We start from the raw sequence: 16,958 nt of genomic DNA, 5'->3' as shown, positions 1-16,958 counted from the left end.
AATTTCAAAAATTGTTTATTTGTGAATCCTGTAAATCCAACTTTCAGGAAAAAGAAAATATTTCCTACGTTCAGGAGAACTGCTGATGTCGGAAAAAACTCGTTTGTGTTATTTAATAAAGTTTTATTGACTTCATAACGCCAGGAGGCATACATTTGTAATTTTACTATAGAATTAACACCTTTTCTTGGCTTTTGCTCTCATCTTCACATACATGCCCAATGGTTCATTTAGTTATAAATTCACTGTTAATCCAACTTGTGCATAAGTTTTCACAAAAAATTCCCAAATCCTGGAAAAAAAAGTCGTTTGCTTATGTTTCATAAATTTATATTGGCTTGGAAAGGACAGATGGCAAAACACAAATTAGTTAAAAACTGTATTAGTTTAAACAGATGTACATTTGCTGACAGCCAGCAACAGTATGTACAGTACAGCTGTTAGTTCTTCGATTGATATTGCGTGTTCACAATGTTTTTGAAGCTACGAACAGTTTTAGTGATTTTTTGTATTTTAATGGTGTTTTGCCAGTTGCCATTGGTTCGAACTGCTCTTCGGAAAGATTGTCTTTCAGGAAGCTTTTCCAAATGTGCAATGTTGTCATCTTGCTTCAACACAAGTTATATAAATGTAATGTGGACAGAGTTCAAACCGTACGCCTACAATCAGTCAAATGGTACAATTAGTGGAATTATTCCAGGTATTTCAGTTTTTCCTTAAGAGGTTGATTACATTAGCCCGGTATCCGAGATTCAGCGAGGCATGAAATGATTTTGAGTCATTGAAAGGAGTAAGAACTTCAAGCGCAAAACTTACGCGTCTCAAAACTTTTCTTAAGCGTCATATGTCATTTTAGTTTTTTAGCATTTTAGTAACTAATTTTCAAATCAGGCTGAATCATTTGTTTTTATTTTAAAGGTTTTGTGAATTTGCAAAGTCAGAGCATAGAGAAATTGCTCAAATAAGTTTCTTGTTGTGAAATATTTAATCTTTTCCATTGGCCAGAATGATTTAATACACCACCGAAAAAGAGGCGGAGCTACACCTCATTACTGCACATGACATCACAACATGAAAATTTAATTCCACTTCGCTTAAATACCAAACTTGAATGCATTGAAAAATTTCGAAGAAGACAAAGTCGCAAAGCCCGCAAAAATTATTCATTTCTACCACACTTTTTCTACATATAGTGCACGTAAACAGGACTTTACGGTTGAAAGTGCGCTTGCAAAGCCATTTACGAATACTCGTATTTATATCTTAATATTTGCCAGGAATTCTTTCCCGAATCATGAAAAAACGTGGTGGCCAACGTTTGAAATTTAATTTCACGCTAAATGTATCTCGAGTCGATATCACCACAATGAATATTTCGTCCAATATTGACCTTGTGCTGCCGTACAATGCAGGTGTCGACGAAACTCAAGATGAAAGGACGAACTTACACTTTGTGAGTCTTTTAAAAAAGCCGTCGGTTGTTTACGTTACAAAGAAGGAAAGTACTAGTGAAATACCAAAGAAGTTGATTGCAGCTGTTTTGCACGCTTGGCCTGTTATGATCTTTGCTTTACTTTTGTCGTTAATTTCTGGAGCCATCATTTGGATTCTGGTAGGTTGAAATTCTCATTTTTGTCAGTGTGCGTAGTAATGAATGACCAACAGAGAACAAGAACAGCCTTTACATTTACTAAAATATATAAGAAATAAGATAACATGTGTCTTTGTAGGTAGTGATGAATGAACAACAGAGAACGAGAACAGTCTTCACAAACTAAAATATATAAGAAATAAGATAACTTTGTCAGTAGCGTTAGTGATGAATGAACAACAGAGAACGAGAACAGTCTTCACAAACTAAAATATATAAGAAATAAGATAACTTTGTCAGTAGCGTTAGTGATGAATGAACAACAGAGAACGAGAACAGTCTTTATACTAACTAAAAAAAATAAGAAATAATATAACGTGTGTCAGGGTAGGTACAGTAATGAATAAGAAAAATCGAACGACAAAGTTACGTTTTACTTTTTTTAAGGAATTTTGGTTTAACCCAGATGAATTTCCACGTTCATTTGTCAGAGGAACTTGGGAAGGATTTTGGTGGGCTTTTGTTTCTATGACTACCGTTGGGTAGGTGTAAGCTTTTATTGTGTGTCAGCTGTCGATAGCTGTCAATTCTCTTCAATACTTTTTTATTCAAAATATTTATTAATGATGCCAGTTATGGTGATCGCGCTCCAAAGACGCTGTTAGGAAGAGGATTTGCCGTGTTCTGGATCATGCTTGGTATTTGCATATTTTCCATATTTAATGCCACTTTAACGACGTCATTAACGGCTATCTCATTGGAGGAAAAGAAAACACTTTCTCGAGCTAAGGTGACTCTTAAAAGTTTTTCATATGTTTTCCCCCCATGTATCTAGATAGATTTCTATGTACCTTATGCTCTTTGTGTACATCAAAAAACGTCAATGTGCCCCAAGCGGGCCTTCATGTTGTACCTTGATAAGTTTTCACTTCTATTTACAGTTGTTTGAATTCTTATTTACCATCGTTATCACTGGTGTATATTTGATGGATTATAGTTATAACGTAAACGGTCAAAACTGTCGACATTTAATTTTAATATGAGCTTATGATAAGTGTGGTGCATCCATGTTTTTATTTTTTAAACTTTAATAAATTTTGCAATGTGTTGAAAAGAACAAAATTTTCGTTCCTGCTTTGTCATCAGTCTGTTCCTTTCATATTTATGACTAGTCGTTTACAATACTTATAGGTCGGAGCTTTGCAAAATTCCTACGAAGCTTTTGCTGGAGTCAAAAATCAAGCGAAAATTACAAGTAATTATCATTTTGACTTTTTAACGCATAGATTTGAGAATAATCTGTTGCGTGGATCGATGCCAAAACTTGATTTTTACTTTCATTTTTCTTGGTAGATTATAACTCGACCGATGATCTTTTCCAGGCTTTAAACAACAACGATGTTGAAGGTAATTTTTGTAGATAAATAATGCATATTTTACATTCTTTTGCTTATTGATTATCTTCTAATTTAAAGACTCTTCTCGTTCTTCATTGTTCATTCATCACTATCTACACTGACACATGTTATCTTATTTCTTATATATTTTAGTTCGTTTACAGAATGTTCTTGTTCTCTGTTGTTCATTCATCATTACCTATACTGATCACGTTATCTTATTTCTATATTCTCAATATAAATATTAGAGCCCAACAAATAATTTTGAACATGGTCATAAACAATTTGCTTTTTTGATATTTATTAAAATAGTGACGTGTCGTCTTGACTCAAGACATCTTCAGACTAATAAGGAAGTTAACAAGAATTATAGATATATATAAAGTTATTTACATACTTTGAGGTATCAGATTACTGTGGCTGTGTAAGTGTGTACTATTTTAATAAATTTCACAAAACCAAATTGTTTATATCTATGTTCAAAATTATTTGTTGGGCTCTAATATTTATTTCCATATATTTTACATAGTTTAAAGACTGTTCTCGTTCTCTGTTGTTCATTCATCACTACCTACACTGACACACGTTATCTTATTTCTTATATATTTTAGTTAGTGTAAAAACTCTTGTTGTTCTCTGTTGTTCATTCATCATTACCTAGACAGACATGATTATCTGTGCAAAAGCCGATTTTATTGTCATTCATCACAGCTTCTAAATGTTCATGCTTCTTTTCAGGAATTCTGCTCGACTCGTATTTCTCAGGAACAAACAAGATTACTGATATCATGAAAAAGAACGAATTAAAAATATCAGAAACTGTAATTGTCGATGACAGAGCGTGGGGTATTTTGCTGAAAAGTGACAAGTGTAGTTGTTTTTTTAGAAAAAAATCGAAGAATTCCGAAATTTTTACTGACTTGATAGCAAAGGAATTTAAAAGTAAGGTAAGTGGAAGATTTAAATCATTCTATAGCCATCACCTTGTGTCGCTACATTCATAAGTCAAGCATGGAGATATGACTGCTGAACTTTATGTCATGCTAATGTACTGGAATTGTACGAATTGGAACGAGATACACAAATTAGGAATGCTCAGAAAGGAGTGAAAATATTTTGTGTTTGGGGGATCATTAATAAACTTACAGCTGATTAAAGTGGAGCTGCGTGTCGTTATATTAATCTAACAGTAAAGTTGTTGAAATTAATAACCATTTTTCAAGTAAGAATTTTGTTAAATTTGAATTGGCTTGCGGCAAAAAAATATATGTGAAACACAACTAGAACACATGCGACTGAAGTACGGCCATCCTTTTCTTAGATAATTCAGGTTATCAGGCTTAATCTCATTATTACTTTTATACTTATTACTCATCAACTTTTTCATCTGTATCAAATATCATCAAAAGACTTGATTATTGTCCCGAAATAGCTTTCTGATGTTTTGCTAGTGAATATCTTTTGTTAATATCTAATAAAGATTAATCGATTGCTCGAAATATTCAGTTGTAAATTGTTGTATGAGAGTTGCAAAAGTATGAGTTTTCATTTCCATTTTAAATATTTGTTCAGTCGGATGAATACGACGCCACTGCTCGCACGGATAGCGTTTTCAATCCAACCGGTGATGTATTTTGGCCATCTTTGATCACGTGTGTTGCTTTCCTCGGGGTGATGGCCTTTCTTGGAATTGTGTGGGAGTTCTTTCTCAGGAAAACAGTTTTTAAAGGCAGCAAAACAAGTAAAGTTTTTTGATGTTGGATTATTGTTTATTTATGAAGCATCTGTGATAGTTTGAGGAAACCCATCTGCAGACTAGAAAGTGAATTTTGCAAGCGTGCTACTAAATGGTGACAATATTTTTTCACATGAAATGTTTTATTGCATTGACTAAATTTTCAATTCGTGCTACAAATGCTCTACAAATGTTCCTATTAGCGTAACAAATATTTGCAGTCGTGTTTCAAGTATTCGAGCTTCAATACAACCAATAATCCACTTATTTATTGAGTCATGCATGTTATCTTCCAGATTCTTGTCCCGATGCAAGCAATTTGGACAAGATGGAGGAAGAAATGGTGAAAAAGCTTCAGTCTTTTTTTGCTGAATGGCGAGAACAAAGAAAACACAAAATTGGAACTGCAAGTGCAACGGCCATTGAAGATGTAAAACTGAATCGTATGCCGACAGGACGAGATAATTAGATATCTTCGTTCCACATTATTTACGTATGTTATATAAAATCATAAAAAGATCATAAAAAGATCGTAAGTTGGGAGTGTACCAAAAATTTGCATGCCTAAATTATAGCTACTCATATCAAAATTAACTTTAAAATGACAGTTGAATTTCAGAAACAGCTTAAGCAAGCTCTTTTCATTCTTAAGATTTACACAACCAGCAATGTGGCATTGCATATTGAACGCCAAAACATTTACATAGCATGATCAAACTTGCAGGCTGGAGGCTTATTAATCACTGCTTGAATTATTGGGTACATGCAGTGAAGATATGTTACTATAGCCAGCTGGAGATTCTTTTCTTGAGAAGTTTTCATGTTGTAATTATGAAATTCCTACCAGAAATTTCAGATATTGCAGAAACCTTAATATCAAGAGTAAGAAGAGATGTGCTTGAACCGTTTTACTGTTATTTTAAAAGTCCTGTTCAATAACAATTTTAGTTAAATTGTTATGTTCTAAAAGTCCTGTTCAATAACAATTTTAGTTAAAACACCGCACTGTATAAAATATTCATACAACAATTTTAGTGTCGAAATTTTTTTTTTATTATCACTTTATGATCTGAGAAAGTTTCACCGTTTGCCCTGAATATAAACACCTATTTTCAGTGTTGTTGTAGCTAGCCACAGTAACTACATTAGGTCAATACCTACGCCAGCCGGTATCTTAGCAGTAGCCGTCCTCATAACACTATATTTTGGTCAGTCTGAACAGCATTGACTTATTTTTATTATTACTTAAAGTGTTTGTAGATGTAGATCGTCCATAGTCCTTAGAAGGACTGTTTTTGTTGTTGTTGACTGACGTTTCGACAAACTTAGTGGTAGTCATCTTCAGAGTCAAATAAGGAGTAAACTTCAGGTTAGCCGTATTTGTTTTCTGGTTCTTACGTCATTGTATTGTCTGCACAGGAAATGTGAGGGTGTCGATTGAGTATTGTCATTGTTGATTTGTATGAAGTGTAATGTAGCCCACATATTTCCTGTACAACAAACAGTCCATGTAACGATACTCCCGAGTTCAAACCATTTACTTTAATACTTTAAGTGCTTAAATAATCTGTTTGGTTTTCACGGATTAAAACTGAGGACGAAAAATTAATTGATACCTTAAACAAAATTTGGCAATTTAAACATGGAAATTTGAAAAGAATTTCTGACAGTATAATATAAAACAAATTCGGAAGAGACAAGACATCTTGCGATTGCAAAATATGAATCAAAACAAGACGACAAGTGAACTGTAAATTTTCGACTTTATTTCAAAGTCATCCTCATCCAAAGTCATGAATGTTAGTTAATTTCTGACAAGAAGACTGAAACCCGTCCTCTGTCATTTACTAAATTAATGAATCAAATATAATTCTGGCAAATTTATCAAAAAATGGTATTAGCCTTACCACAGACGAAACAGAAGGAAAACGTAGCTAACATCTGTTTTTGCCTTTGACAACGAACAAATTAAATTAATCATTTTTTGCCTTTTTTAAGTAAGATAGCGAGTGTTAATACTTAGAAATTACATTTTAAAATTCGGTTCCTGAGTCCCAATATCCTAAGCTAAACATAACAGAAATACTCAGAAATGTGAAGAAATTAGAGCTGCAAACTATTTTATGAAATTAAACATGTTTTCGAACTTATCAACTATACGTTTACATTCTGTTTAAAATCTTGAAAATCCCACTGCAATGTTTAAAACACTTTAAAACACTATAAAAGACAACGGCAGACTTCTATTTCTATGAAACATTGTTTTTATAAACATGTACTGTTTAAAATGAGGAAAGTAAATTATTAAAATCACATCATTTCATGTTAACTTTTATAAATAGCAACTAGATAAAGTAATGAAACCATGAAGGGCGTGAGTGGTTATAAAGGCATAAGGCGTGAAATGTGATTGGTGGAGAACGTGAAGTCAGCTTCTGGCAGATCTGCGTGCTGAAAATAGCTTTCCTTGTTTACAATAAATAACTACTACATCGTGATAACTAATTATGGCATTTAATTAATTTCTATGTACCATTCTTGTACTGTTTTTCTCTATAAAAGGTTAATTTAATGCATTCAAACATTTCCATCATGGAGTTTTTTCATAATGAGCACCCCAAATCAATTCTTCGCCGTACTTCAACTTCAGAGCAGCCTGAAGTTTGTTCCCATGATCACGGTCTCGCACCTCGGCCACGATTTTGACCTACATATGATACAGAAGGGGTTATTGAAAGTATGAGCTGAAACTTTGTAAGGAATTGACATATTGCATTGATTTCTTGGGTAACATCCTCAGTATCACATAAGTATAAAGAAATCAATTAAGAACATTGATTTCTTATGTATCATCCTCATCATGACATAAGTATAAGGACATCAACTATATTGATTTCTTATGTACCATTCTCAATATGACTTAAGTGTAAGGAGATCAAGTACATTGATTTCTGATGTACTATCTTCACCATGACATAAATATAAGGAGATCAAGTATATTGATTTCTTATGTGCTATCTTCACAATGACATAAGTATAAAGAGATCAAGTAGTTTGATTTCTTATAAACCATTCTCCCTATGACATAAGAATAAGGAGATCAAGTACATTGATTTCTTATGTACCATCCTCACTATGACATAAGTATAAAGAGATCAAACCCCTTGATTTCTTATGTACCATCGTCACTATGACATAAGAATAAAGAGATCAAGTACATTGATTTCTTATGTACCATCCTCACTATGACATAAAAATAAAGAGATCACGTACACTGATTTCTTATGTACCATCCTCACTATGACATAAGTATAAGGAGATCAAGTACATTGATTTCTTATGTACCATCCTCACTATGACATAAGTATATGGAGATCAAGAACATCGATTTTTTATGTACCATCCACACTATGACATAAGTTTAAGAAGATCAAGTACATTGATTTCTTATGTACCAACCTCACTATGAAATAGGTTTAAGAAGATAGAGTACTTTGATTACTTATTTACAAACTGTGATATATGAAATTAAATTGATGCAGTCCATGCAGTTACTATGTTAATGACGTTTTATACATAATATTTCCTGTGTTGATCAATGCCTTACCTGGACGTTGAAAACACTGGAAAACAACCAAGCTCTTTCATGAAATATATCCTTAACACTTGCTCCAACACTGGCCACCAGTTTAGTAAGCTCAGCAACCCCTCCCGGTCTGTCGCTTATTGTGACCACGAAACGCACTAAACGACCATCAACGGCCAGGCCACGTTCCAAACACCTTCCCAAAACACTTGAATCAATGTTTCCACCACAAAGAGCAATGACAACCCTAAATATGTTAAAGCATTATATTCATTTATAAAAATATATTTGCCCGTTAATGAAGATGCAACAATGGAGTGTATTATAACTCAAATACACATCTATCTTCATGAAGACGACTCAAGTTTCAACATCAGATCACTTCTCATGAAGACACTAGACTGGAATATATAAGAACTCAAGTTTCAACATTAGATCACTTTTGATGAAGACACTACACTGGAGTATATAAGAACTCAAGTTTCAACATCAGATTACGCCTAATGACGACGCTAGACTGGAGTATATAATATAAGAACTCAGGCAGAATTCAACATTCGATCACTCCTGATGAAGACACTAGATTGGAGTATACAAGAACTCGAGTTTCAATATCAGATCATTTCTGATGAAAACAAAAGACTAGAGTACATAAAAACTCGAATTTCAACATTAAATCACTCCTGATGGAGACACTAGACTGGAGAAATTCAATGATTCAAGTTTCAACATCAGATAAGACTCTAGTTGATCGATTAAAGCACTTAACCGTAAATTTTCCATTTTCAAATGAGTCTTAATCAAGAATGAAATCTTATGGAATTTAAAACATTCCTACTTTTTTCCTTTTAATTCAGGTACAAGATCTGTTAGGCAGACAGCAAGACCAGTTGCGCCAGCACCTTCAATTGTAGCTTTTTCTTCCTCGGCCAATCGCAAAACAGCTAATGCGATGTACTCTTCGCTGAGTAGAAAACAAATGTAAGTTCTTACAATGTTGACATATTGATGCTTAATCGACTTCATCAGAATGTCCACAAAACGCAGAGCATTCAAACAATTAGATATTTAGTATGGAAGCCATTAAAAATTTTGCAGCAATTTTTTTCCCATTCGTGTGAGAAATTAATGTTTTATGAAGAAAAAATCATGTAACTACAAGTATACAACTACCAAACTAGCATGTCGTCATACGCACATACAAGCTTTGAGTTCAAAACAAATAGAAACGTCGAAAAGTTCACAATCTGAACCTACTAAGATGGGTTTTCTTTATTAACTGTCATAATTCTTTTTTAAATCCATCATGGAAGTGATGAAGAAAAGTAAATATCGGTGAAAGTTGACTTTCAAATTTTATACACAGTAAAATACATGACAGATCAAAAATATGTTGCTTAATGTAAACGGGAAGTCACTGCATTTTTCATGAAATTTGACAAAAAAAACTTCATCGCGAAAATTCCACACAATGTCACGAACGAGAAAAACTAAATCACCCGTGAAACTATACTACATTCTCTCGTCAATACTTACTCTACTGTGATCATTCTATCAATAAGAGGATTTGCTGTATGGAAAGCATTTGTGCCAACTTTTGAAACGCATAAACCTGCGGGAGAATGTAGCTAAGCTTAAAAAGACGAGTTATAGGCGATTTAATTATTTCAAAACACTGGCATGCGTTAAAGACTGGCAGTCGCTCACAATGCTTCAGTGTATGTTATTGATTAACTGTTAACCAATAATATTACACGTAATCATGATGGTCGCCCAATGATGTTTCTTCTCGATCAATTATTTACCGAAATCCAAAATCATTCATATATCGTCAGTCAATGATATTACAATCACGTTTGATTATTTGCCGTCAGCAATAATATAACAGTTAAATCAACCATTTACCTGGCCAATGATATCATTGCTTTGTTGATGATTAACTATTAACCAATGATATTTATAGAAAGTAAATAATTTACCGTCAGCCAAGGTCATTCCCTGATTCACACCTATCTTTACTGGCTCGCCTTTCATTATTGCAGCCGTAAAACTTGCACAGCGCTCCGATTCGACACCCTAATTATTATTAACACATAGTTGACTTGTACTCTTTTTGAACTTTAAAGTTGGATAAAAAATCAAGAATGCCCATTAAATATTCTCTCTACTTTGGCACTATATCATTTACTCACGATGACAAGGGTTTTTGGACTTAGCTTCTTCACTGCCACGGCAACGCCCGCAATCAAACCGCCCCCACCCACAGGAATAATGACAGCATCAACATTATCGACTTGTTGCATTATCTCCAGACCCATCGTTCCGGCTCCAGCTATGATGCTGGGATCATCGTATCTTAGAAATAGATTCAAATCAAGAAGAAATCAAAAAATATCGTTTTTTTGAAAGTAAGCGAACACCCTAAGTACAGAAGATCTTCTACTACACAATTTTTATGACAAGTATTCTCATTGGCACACGAATGCATCGTTTCTTTTTTAACACGTTTTTCGAAAACTTTCTAGGATGGACACTTTGCTATTTGATACTATAGTGAGAATCTGTTTAAGTAAAAATGTTCGCTGTAGTTATGCGTCACATACCCGTTGATGTATTGCAATTCTTTTGTCGCAGCCATTTCCAGGGCGATGTTTTTTGACTGTTAAGATAATTTGAAATGAATTGCGAATATACAAATAGTTACGGTTCGGTTTTCGTAAATACAACTGGAGGGGGTTGAAAACTACACAGAGATGTTTTACTATAAATCTCTTGTTTGAACGGTCAAAATTACTTAAAATGTTTAAATGGAGTTTGAAGAGTAAAACATTGAAGGGATACTGTCAAAGATTACATTTCAACAGTGTTCGTACACATGCAGTAAATTTAGTTAACACGTCCCAAGGACGTCAGTGTTAAACACAGTTAGCAGTTGTCTTTTTACGTATACTTCCTTACCATATTTGCAAAAGCACATCTTAGGATAATTTTACACACACCAGGGTATTCTGGGATAATTTTATAAATATTAGTTTATTTTTTGATGTTTATATGTCCATTGGATTTCTTAAGTTTCACAAATACAAGCATTTCAATTCAAATAGTTTCTAAGGAACAATAAATGCATCAAATCTTAAATTTTATGATATTTCCAAGCAACGTCAAAGAACCGTTTGCTCAAGTTTTAGGCATTCGTTCAGAAGAAACGAGTGATTCTTTAACTTACATCAATGAGATCTGTCCCTTGCTCGTGTACAGTGGCGCCGTATTTTCTGCACGAAGCAATTTTGTTAATTGGTGCATTCTTCGGCATGACAACCGTGACTGGAATGCCAAGTTGTTGTCCGTGGTATGATAGAGCAAGGGCGTGGTTTCCAGCTGAGGCAGCTATCACTCCCCTTTTCTTTTGATCCTATGATGATGATAAGTTGGAAGCGTTTGAGTTAAATAGAGATACGTAAATTATAGGTAGATGTTGCATTATACAGGGATATATGGAGTAGAGAGAGAAAAATGCTACAAGTATAGGAGAAAATTACGTAAATTAGAGAGAGTGGTGTATGCATTGAAGGGAGATGTTTTTGCATGAATTATGTGTTACACAAAAGAGGGCGTTAAACGTACATCTGATAGCATTTTTAGCGCATTTCTGGCTCCTCTTTCCTTGAAACTAGAAAAACAATATGATTCACCGTTAGTCAATAGAACTTCGCCATTTTTTACTGAAGATAAAACATTTTACAAACCTTCCAGTGTGTAAAAGGTAATCTTTTTTGAAATACACATTAGTACCGAGTGCATCGGATATTTTGGAATACTGTAAAGATGACAGAAAATTGTGTTTTTGAAAAATAACTTCACTGGTCGAAGGATTTCCGTCAGTTAAATGCGATGCCAATTAGAATCCTTATGAAATGCGAACTTTAAAGCGGTTTTGAAAGAACCTCGTGCGAGCCACAGAACGCTTATTAATAGACAATTCATTTGATAACTTTTAAGTTTTAGGTAAGACTTGAAATTTTAATTTTCAAAGTCAACGTGAAACATGTTGACAAGGTGTTTCAATAAATTTTGTAAAATATTTTCCCTGATTTAAATTTATGACTATTTAGATCTATTGTTTGTCATGCATATAATTGCGTTGGCGAAAGTCAACAAAACAACCTTTTTACTTGTGGCAATAATGCATGTGGAATTTGTGATGATTTTTTAAAAGTTCTTAGAACTTACTAGATACGAAGGCTTTTACATTTAACTGATCGGAACTCTCGATCTTCCTTGTAGAATATTTTAAAACCTCGAACACCTTTAATCAAAGCGTCTTACATAAAACGTCGACTAATTGTGACAAGTCCAGAATTAATTAATGATCAAAACAACGTTCTCTTCTCCGTCATATTTTGCAGCTAGTTTTATAAACACAAAATTACATTACAACGTAACTCGAAACAAATTGTTTTCGATACATTTGTTCGTATTTCAATAAAGAATCAATCAAAATCAACGAACAAATGAAAAGTTAAATTGGTGTAGACAAACCACATTTCATATGGTATATTGATCATACAAGAATAGCTTTTTACGTTACGAATTGTAAGACTGTCAAAAGTTATTTATTTATAAATTTTGTATCTTTCTATGTTACCTCGCAAGGAGTTTGAGGCACACTATCTCGGATTCTAAACTGAGCTGTTGATACATCATCAAACGTTACACGAACTGGCTGGATTTGTTCGCTCATTTCATTCAATTCATTGCCTTCCGAAGAACTTGAAGGAGTCGATTCCGCCATTGTTGACATTCACACGAATGAATTGTACGACAGAACTGGTTTAACACCTAAAAGTGTTTTATTTAAAAAAATTCAACATCCTGCTGGTTTTCAAAAGTCGCCAACTGTTAAAAAATCCCCTTTCACTTTCTGTCGCTTTCTTATCTATGTTTGTATAAAAGTGCGGTCAGACTATTGACTGTCGACGACAATTATATAAATTATTCGACCGGTAATTTTCACACGCAAGTTTGCCGCGTTGCGCAACAAAATAACAAGACGTCACTTGTTTAATCATTGTGTAAATTTTATTTTGACGTTGTAATAGTTAGAGTTGTTTAGTATTTGTGATTTAATTACGTTAAGTGGCAATTAAGAATTTTATCTGAAAATCAGAAACTTAAATATATTTTCGAATACACAGTACATCACTACAGTACGTGGTAACCCCAAATTCATATTTACATTTCACTTTACGAGGCAAAATCGGCAAAAGGAATGGAATTACTGAGACTTAAATACCAAATGAAACACTGCTCTCACTTTTTCACTTTAGCAGATGAATTCATAAAGTTTCCCATAGAAGTCTGGCAGTTACAGAGATAACAAAACAACATGTCAAAGCTTTCATAAATTTTTACATTTTTCTGCATCGATTCTGAAGAGTGAAAGTCGACTCAAACACTCAAACAAAGTATAAGTGATCTACTTTTGTATTAATAATCACGAAAGTGTTTGATGGGTGTGAATTGGGTGTGTTTGATGTCAAAGGTAGAAAGAAAAATGTCTGTTTATTCTAAATTCAATGAAGCGTCAAATAAAACGCATCTAATTGCCTTCTTACAGAATATATCTGGGGATTTTCAGGTCAAAATTGTGAAAATTGATATCCTCATAAATGTGGCAACGCTACGACATCACATTTCTTTTATGGGTCAGGATGGAAAGTTAGGTTGATGCAAACTTACACTTGATATTTTCATTGAAAAATCACACGCTTGGCCCAGGACTGTCGTTCTTCGACTGATTTTTTGACAGTTTCAAATAGGGGTAACGGCCAGCACGTTGCACACTTAAGTGCACTTTCCACACTCTAGCACAATGCACATATGAGCTTCTTTAAGACACACTTAAAATATCGTAAAAAACTAACATAATTTCCAGTTTCAGGTTATTGTCAAACAAATCAGTGAGATGAATTGTGAGTTGTTAGAAGCTCAAAAGGAATGTATAACGCCAATATTTGACCGTTTTAAAGTGTCCTACAATCGTGGCTTTATTCCTGATAAAGATCCATTGGTAAGTTATTTTAGAGCAGCAAATTTCTTAAGATAAATTATTTCGATAGTTATTAATTACATTTGGGATGGTCATCGACTGTACACGGTGGTACACTATATCTAGATTTACTGACCAGTAATAAGGTAATAATATTTGTTTAATATACTTTCGTATTTATTCGCAATTTGCAGCTCAAATTCACAAATCCATACTTTGCACCTTGGGATGAGGTATTTCAAAATTTATCACGACTAATTGCCTCAGGAAAGCTGCGGGCGGTCGTGGAAAAAGTGAGTTGTATATCCTTAATCTTTTCTACAACACTTTTCTGTTCACTTTAGCATAACCGCAGAATAGACATCTAACAGAAGGCCCACTAGGCTAAAATCGTGGCGTATTTTTTCACTACGTATGCGTGACTTCCCAGCAAGATACTTTCACAAAATCAATATGGAATAGTATTTTACTGATAATTCACGTTTCAAGCAAAAGTTTGCCGAAATTTTTACAAAGAGTTATCATCTTGCGATGACGATATTGTTCCAAGCTTTGTTGTGCAAAACGATATATTTGCAAAAACATCTATATTTTCTATTGTGATCTAGCAGAATTATCTTGCTGGAAGGCGTGTCTCCTTAGAATTTGCTTCAGAAGTAAGGGACACGAACATCTAAGGTTCCGACACGAGTGGACCTTCTGTTAAGATATGTGTACTGTTTTATAACTTATATTAAAATTCGCGCACGAATAAATACTGCGCCAAATATATTCCGCGCAAAAAGACTTTAGATAAAATATTAGTTTGTTGTCAACTTTAGCAATTACAATACCCCAATATACTGCAAAATGCTATCATAAAATATGATAAATATTTTAGTTATCAAATGTAATACGAGCCGTCAGAATAAACGAAATTCTAATGTTTCGTTATGGTCGATGCTCTTGATTTCATCAAACTGAACACATGACATTCTAGATTCTTCTATAGTGAAACAAGCATGAAAAAGTGGGTAAAGAATGTGCCAATAGCGGGCGGTTGAAGGCTTGGATTAGCTTCAAATCCAGTTCCATTATTTAAGTATGTAATGAAAAAAGGTTAAAAGCCGTAATTTAACTTTAATAAGAAAAGGACTAGAAAAATGTCTCTATAAATTTATGGCTGTGCGAATACGTCCTCCACGAAGTGCGCGAAACTGAATTTTGTAATTTTGAATTGAAGTTGCGGGATTCTGGATTTCAGTTTGTTCCTTAGATATACATAGTTTTAGATTGTGAATCCACCTTCTGAATTCTGGTTTGGAATGCAGTTATTTGTTCCAGATAATAGATTATGCACAGACTAATATGGATCAGTAAATTATAGCTAGATAAATTATGCATTAACTTACTATTTTTAGTAAATTGTAGTTAGGTTGTACTTAAGTATCTTGATTTTGCAAGAGCGCAAATTCCACATTCTTTCATAAGAAAATTCAAAGACAAAATATATTTATCTTTTGAATTTGAATGTTTGAGTATACAGTTGCCGTTATTGGATCATGCTGTACTGGATAGCGAGGAAGACTGGACCAGAGCGCATCTAGCTCTTTCTGCCATTGGTAATGGTTATGTTTGGCAAAATGGAGAAAATGACCCCGTAAAGGTATGGAATCGCTTTATTCATTGTAAAAATCATTAGAGATCACTTTTTCTTGAAATATCTATGAACAACCAATTTACCATTGCGTTTGTTTCAATTAGGTTGTACCAAACAATTTGGCTATACCTTGGTTTGCTGTGGCAGAACACATTGGTAATTTTAACTATAAGCATCTAGATTTATTCATTTCAGTGGCGTAGGCACGCTCGAGCACGAAGTAGAAGTGTTTCGAGAGCAATTTCGAGTTTCTCATAAACTGCAAAAAGTGTTTCATACAACTCAATAGAAACAATTAAGTAAATATGTTTTCTATTTCCTTTTTAAAATAGCCTTTTAAAAACAATATTAAAATTTTAAAAAGAGGAATTATCAATTTATGTATAAAACTTTGCTACGTTCTCTATAGAAACACGAGAAAATTTCTTTTCCTTAAGTGCTTATGAGCTAGAAACTTTATACTTTTTAAAATAGAGTTTTATTAAACAAAACTTTTGAAATCACAGCAGATTTCCTAAAATAGCTTGTATATTCTTATCTCTTTTCATTCTTAAGATATTAAAGTTTTGTTTCTCTTTAAAATGTTCCAATTTTTACAACCGATATTCCATATTTATGATTTGAACTATCAAGTGTATTTGATGATATTTTACTTTGACCGGGCAGAGATGAATGTCTTTAATTATAGTTATTGGTAAAAAATTCTGCCTGAGCATTTAATGCAAAAGCTGCCAGGAAGCTGAAGGATATTTGCCAACTTTCGACCACTTGTTATGAAGTACGACGTCACTGGTTGTACAAAATACGACATTACAAAACTTCAATATCTTCAAAATAGAAATAGCTGTACATAAACTGTTTTAAAAAGTCTACGGTCAATATAAAAGTTCTTTTGAATAGAACTTAAGAAAAAAAAGATGTTTACTGTGTTTGCACAGGCTTATGCAAACCGAGGAGACTT

General features: G+C 33.5%; 3 protein-coding genes across 4 annotated transcripts; 2 read left to right on the top strand and 1 right to left on the bottom strand.

The window, feature by feature from the left end:
- Positions 1-412: 412 nt before the first annotated feature.
- Positions 413-5,752, top strand: LOC124449439. 2 transcript variants are annotated; one of them, XM_047000360.1, is made up of 9 exons: positions 413-700; positions 1,278-1,612; positions 2,039-2,133; positions 2,225-2,381; positions 2,783-2,846; positions 2,945-2,998; positions 3,727-3,935; positions 4,561-4,729; positions 5,020-5,752. In XM_047000360.1, the coding sequence occupies exons 1-9, from the start codon at positions 472-474 to the stop codon at positions 5,190-5,192; spliced, it is 1,485 nt and encodes a 494-aa protein (XP_046856316.1). In that variant the 5' UTR covers positions 413-471; the 3' UTR covers positions 5,193-5,752. The 2 variants fall into 2 exon arrangements, with proteins under 2 accessions (XP_046856316.1, XP_046856317.1); XM_047000361.1 differs by having other exon boundaries at positions 423-700; positions 1,413-1,612.
- A 1,090-nt stretch (positions 5,753-6,842) lies between these two features.
- LOC124448577 (L-threonine ammonia-lyase-like) lies at positions 6,843-13,296 on the bottom strand. Its single transcript, XM_046999542.1, has 11 exons — positions 12,955-13,296; positions 12,056-12,126; positions 11,934-11,979; positions 11,536-11,721; positions 10,913-10,968; positions 10,502-10,664; positions 10,289-10,385; positions 9,846-9,921; positions 9,148-9,273; positions 8,331-8,556; positions 6,843-7,430 (listed from the first exon to the last, which is right to left on the bottom strand). Exons 1-11 carry the CDS (start codon positions 13,108-13,110, stop codon positions 7,314-7,316), a joined length of 1,320 nt encoding a protein of 439 aa, XP_046855498.1. The 5' UTR covers positions 13,111-13,296; the 3' UTR covers positions 6,843-7,313.
- Positions 13,297-14,274: 978 nt separating this feature from the next.
- On the top strand, positions 14,275-16,039 carry LOC124449028 (indoleamine 2,3-dioxygenase qulI-like). The gene is made up of 3 exons (XM_046999970.1): positions 14,275-14,379; positions 14,553-14,651; positions 15,884-16,039. Exons 1-3 carry the CDS (start codon positions 14,275-14,277, stop codon positions 16,037-16,039), a joined length of 360 nt encoding a protein of 119 aa, XP_046855926.1.
- The last annotated feature ends 919 nt before the right edge of the window (positions 16,040-16,958 follow it).

Source organism: Xenia sp. Carnegie-2017, unplaced genomic scaffold (assembly GCF_021976095.1).
Source record: "Xenia sp. Carnegie-2017 unplaced genomic scaffold, XeniaSp_v1 HiC_scaffold_23, whole genome shotgun sequence".
Classification (NCBI taxonomy): Eukaryota; Metazoa; Cnidaria; class Anthozoa; order Malacalcyonacea; family Xeniidae; genus Xenia; species Xenia sp. Carnegie-2017.
The sequence above is the reverse complement of the archived record's forward strand: the minus strand, read 5'-3'. Positions and strand labels throughout refer to the sequence as shown.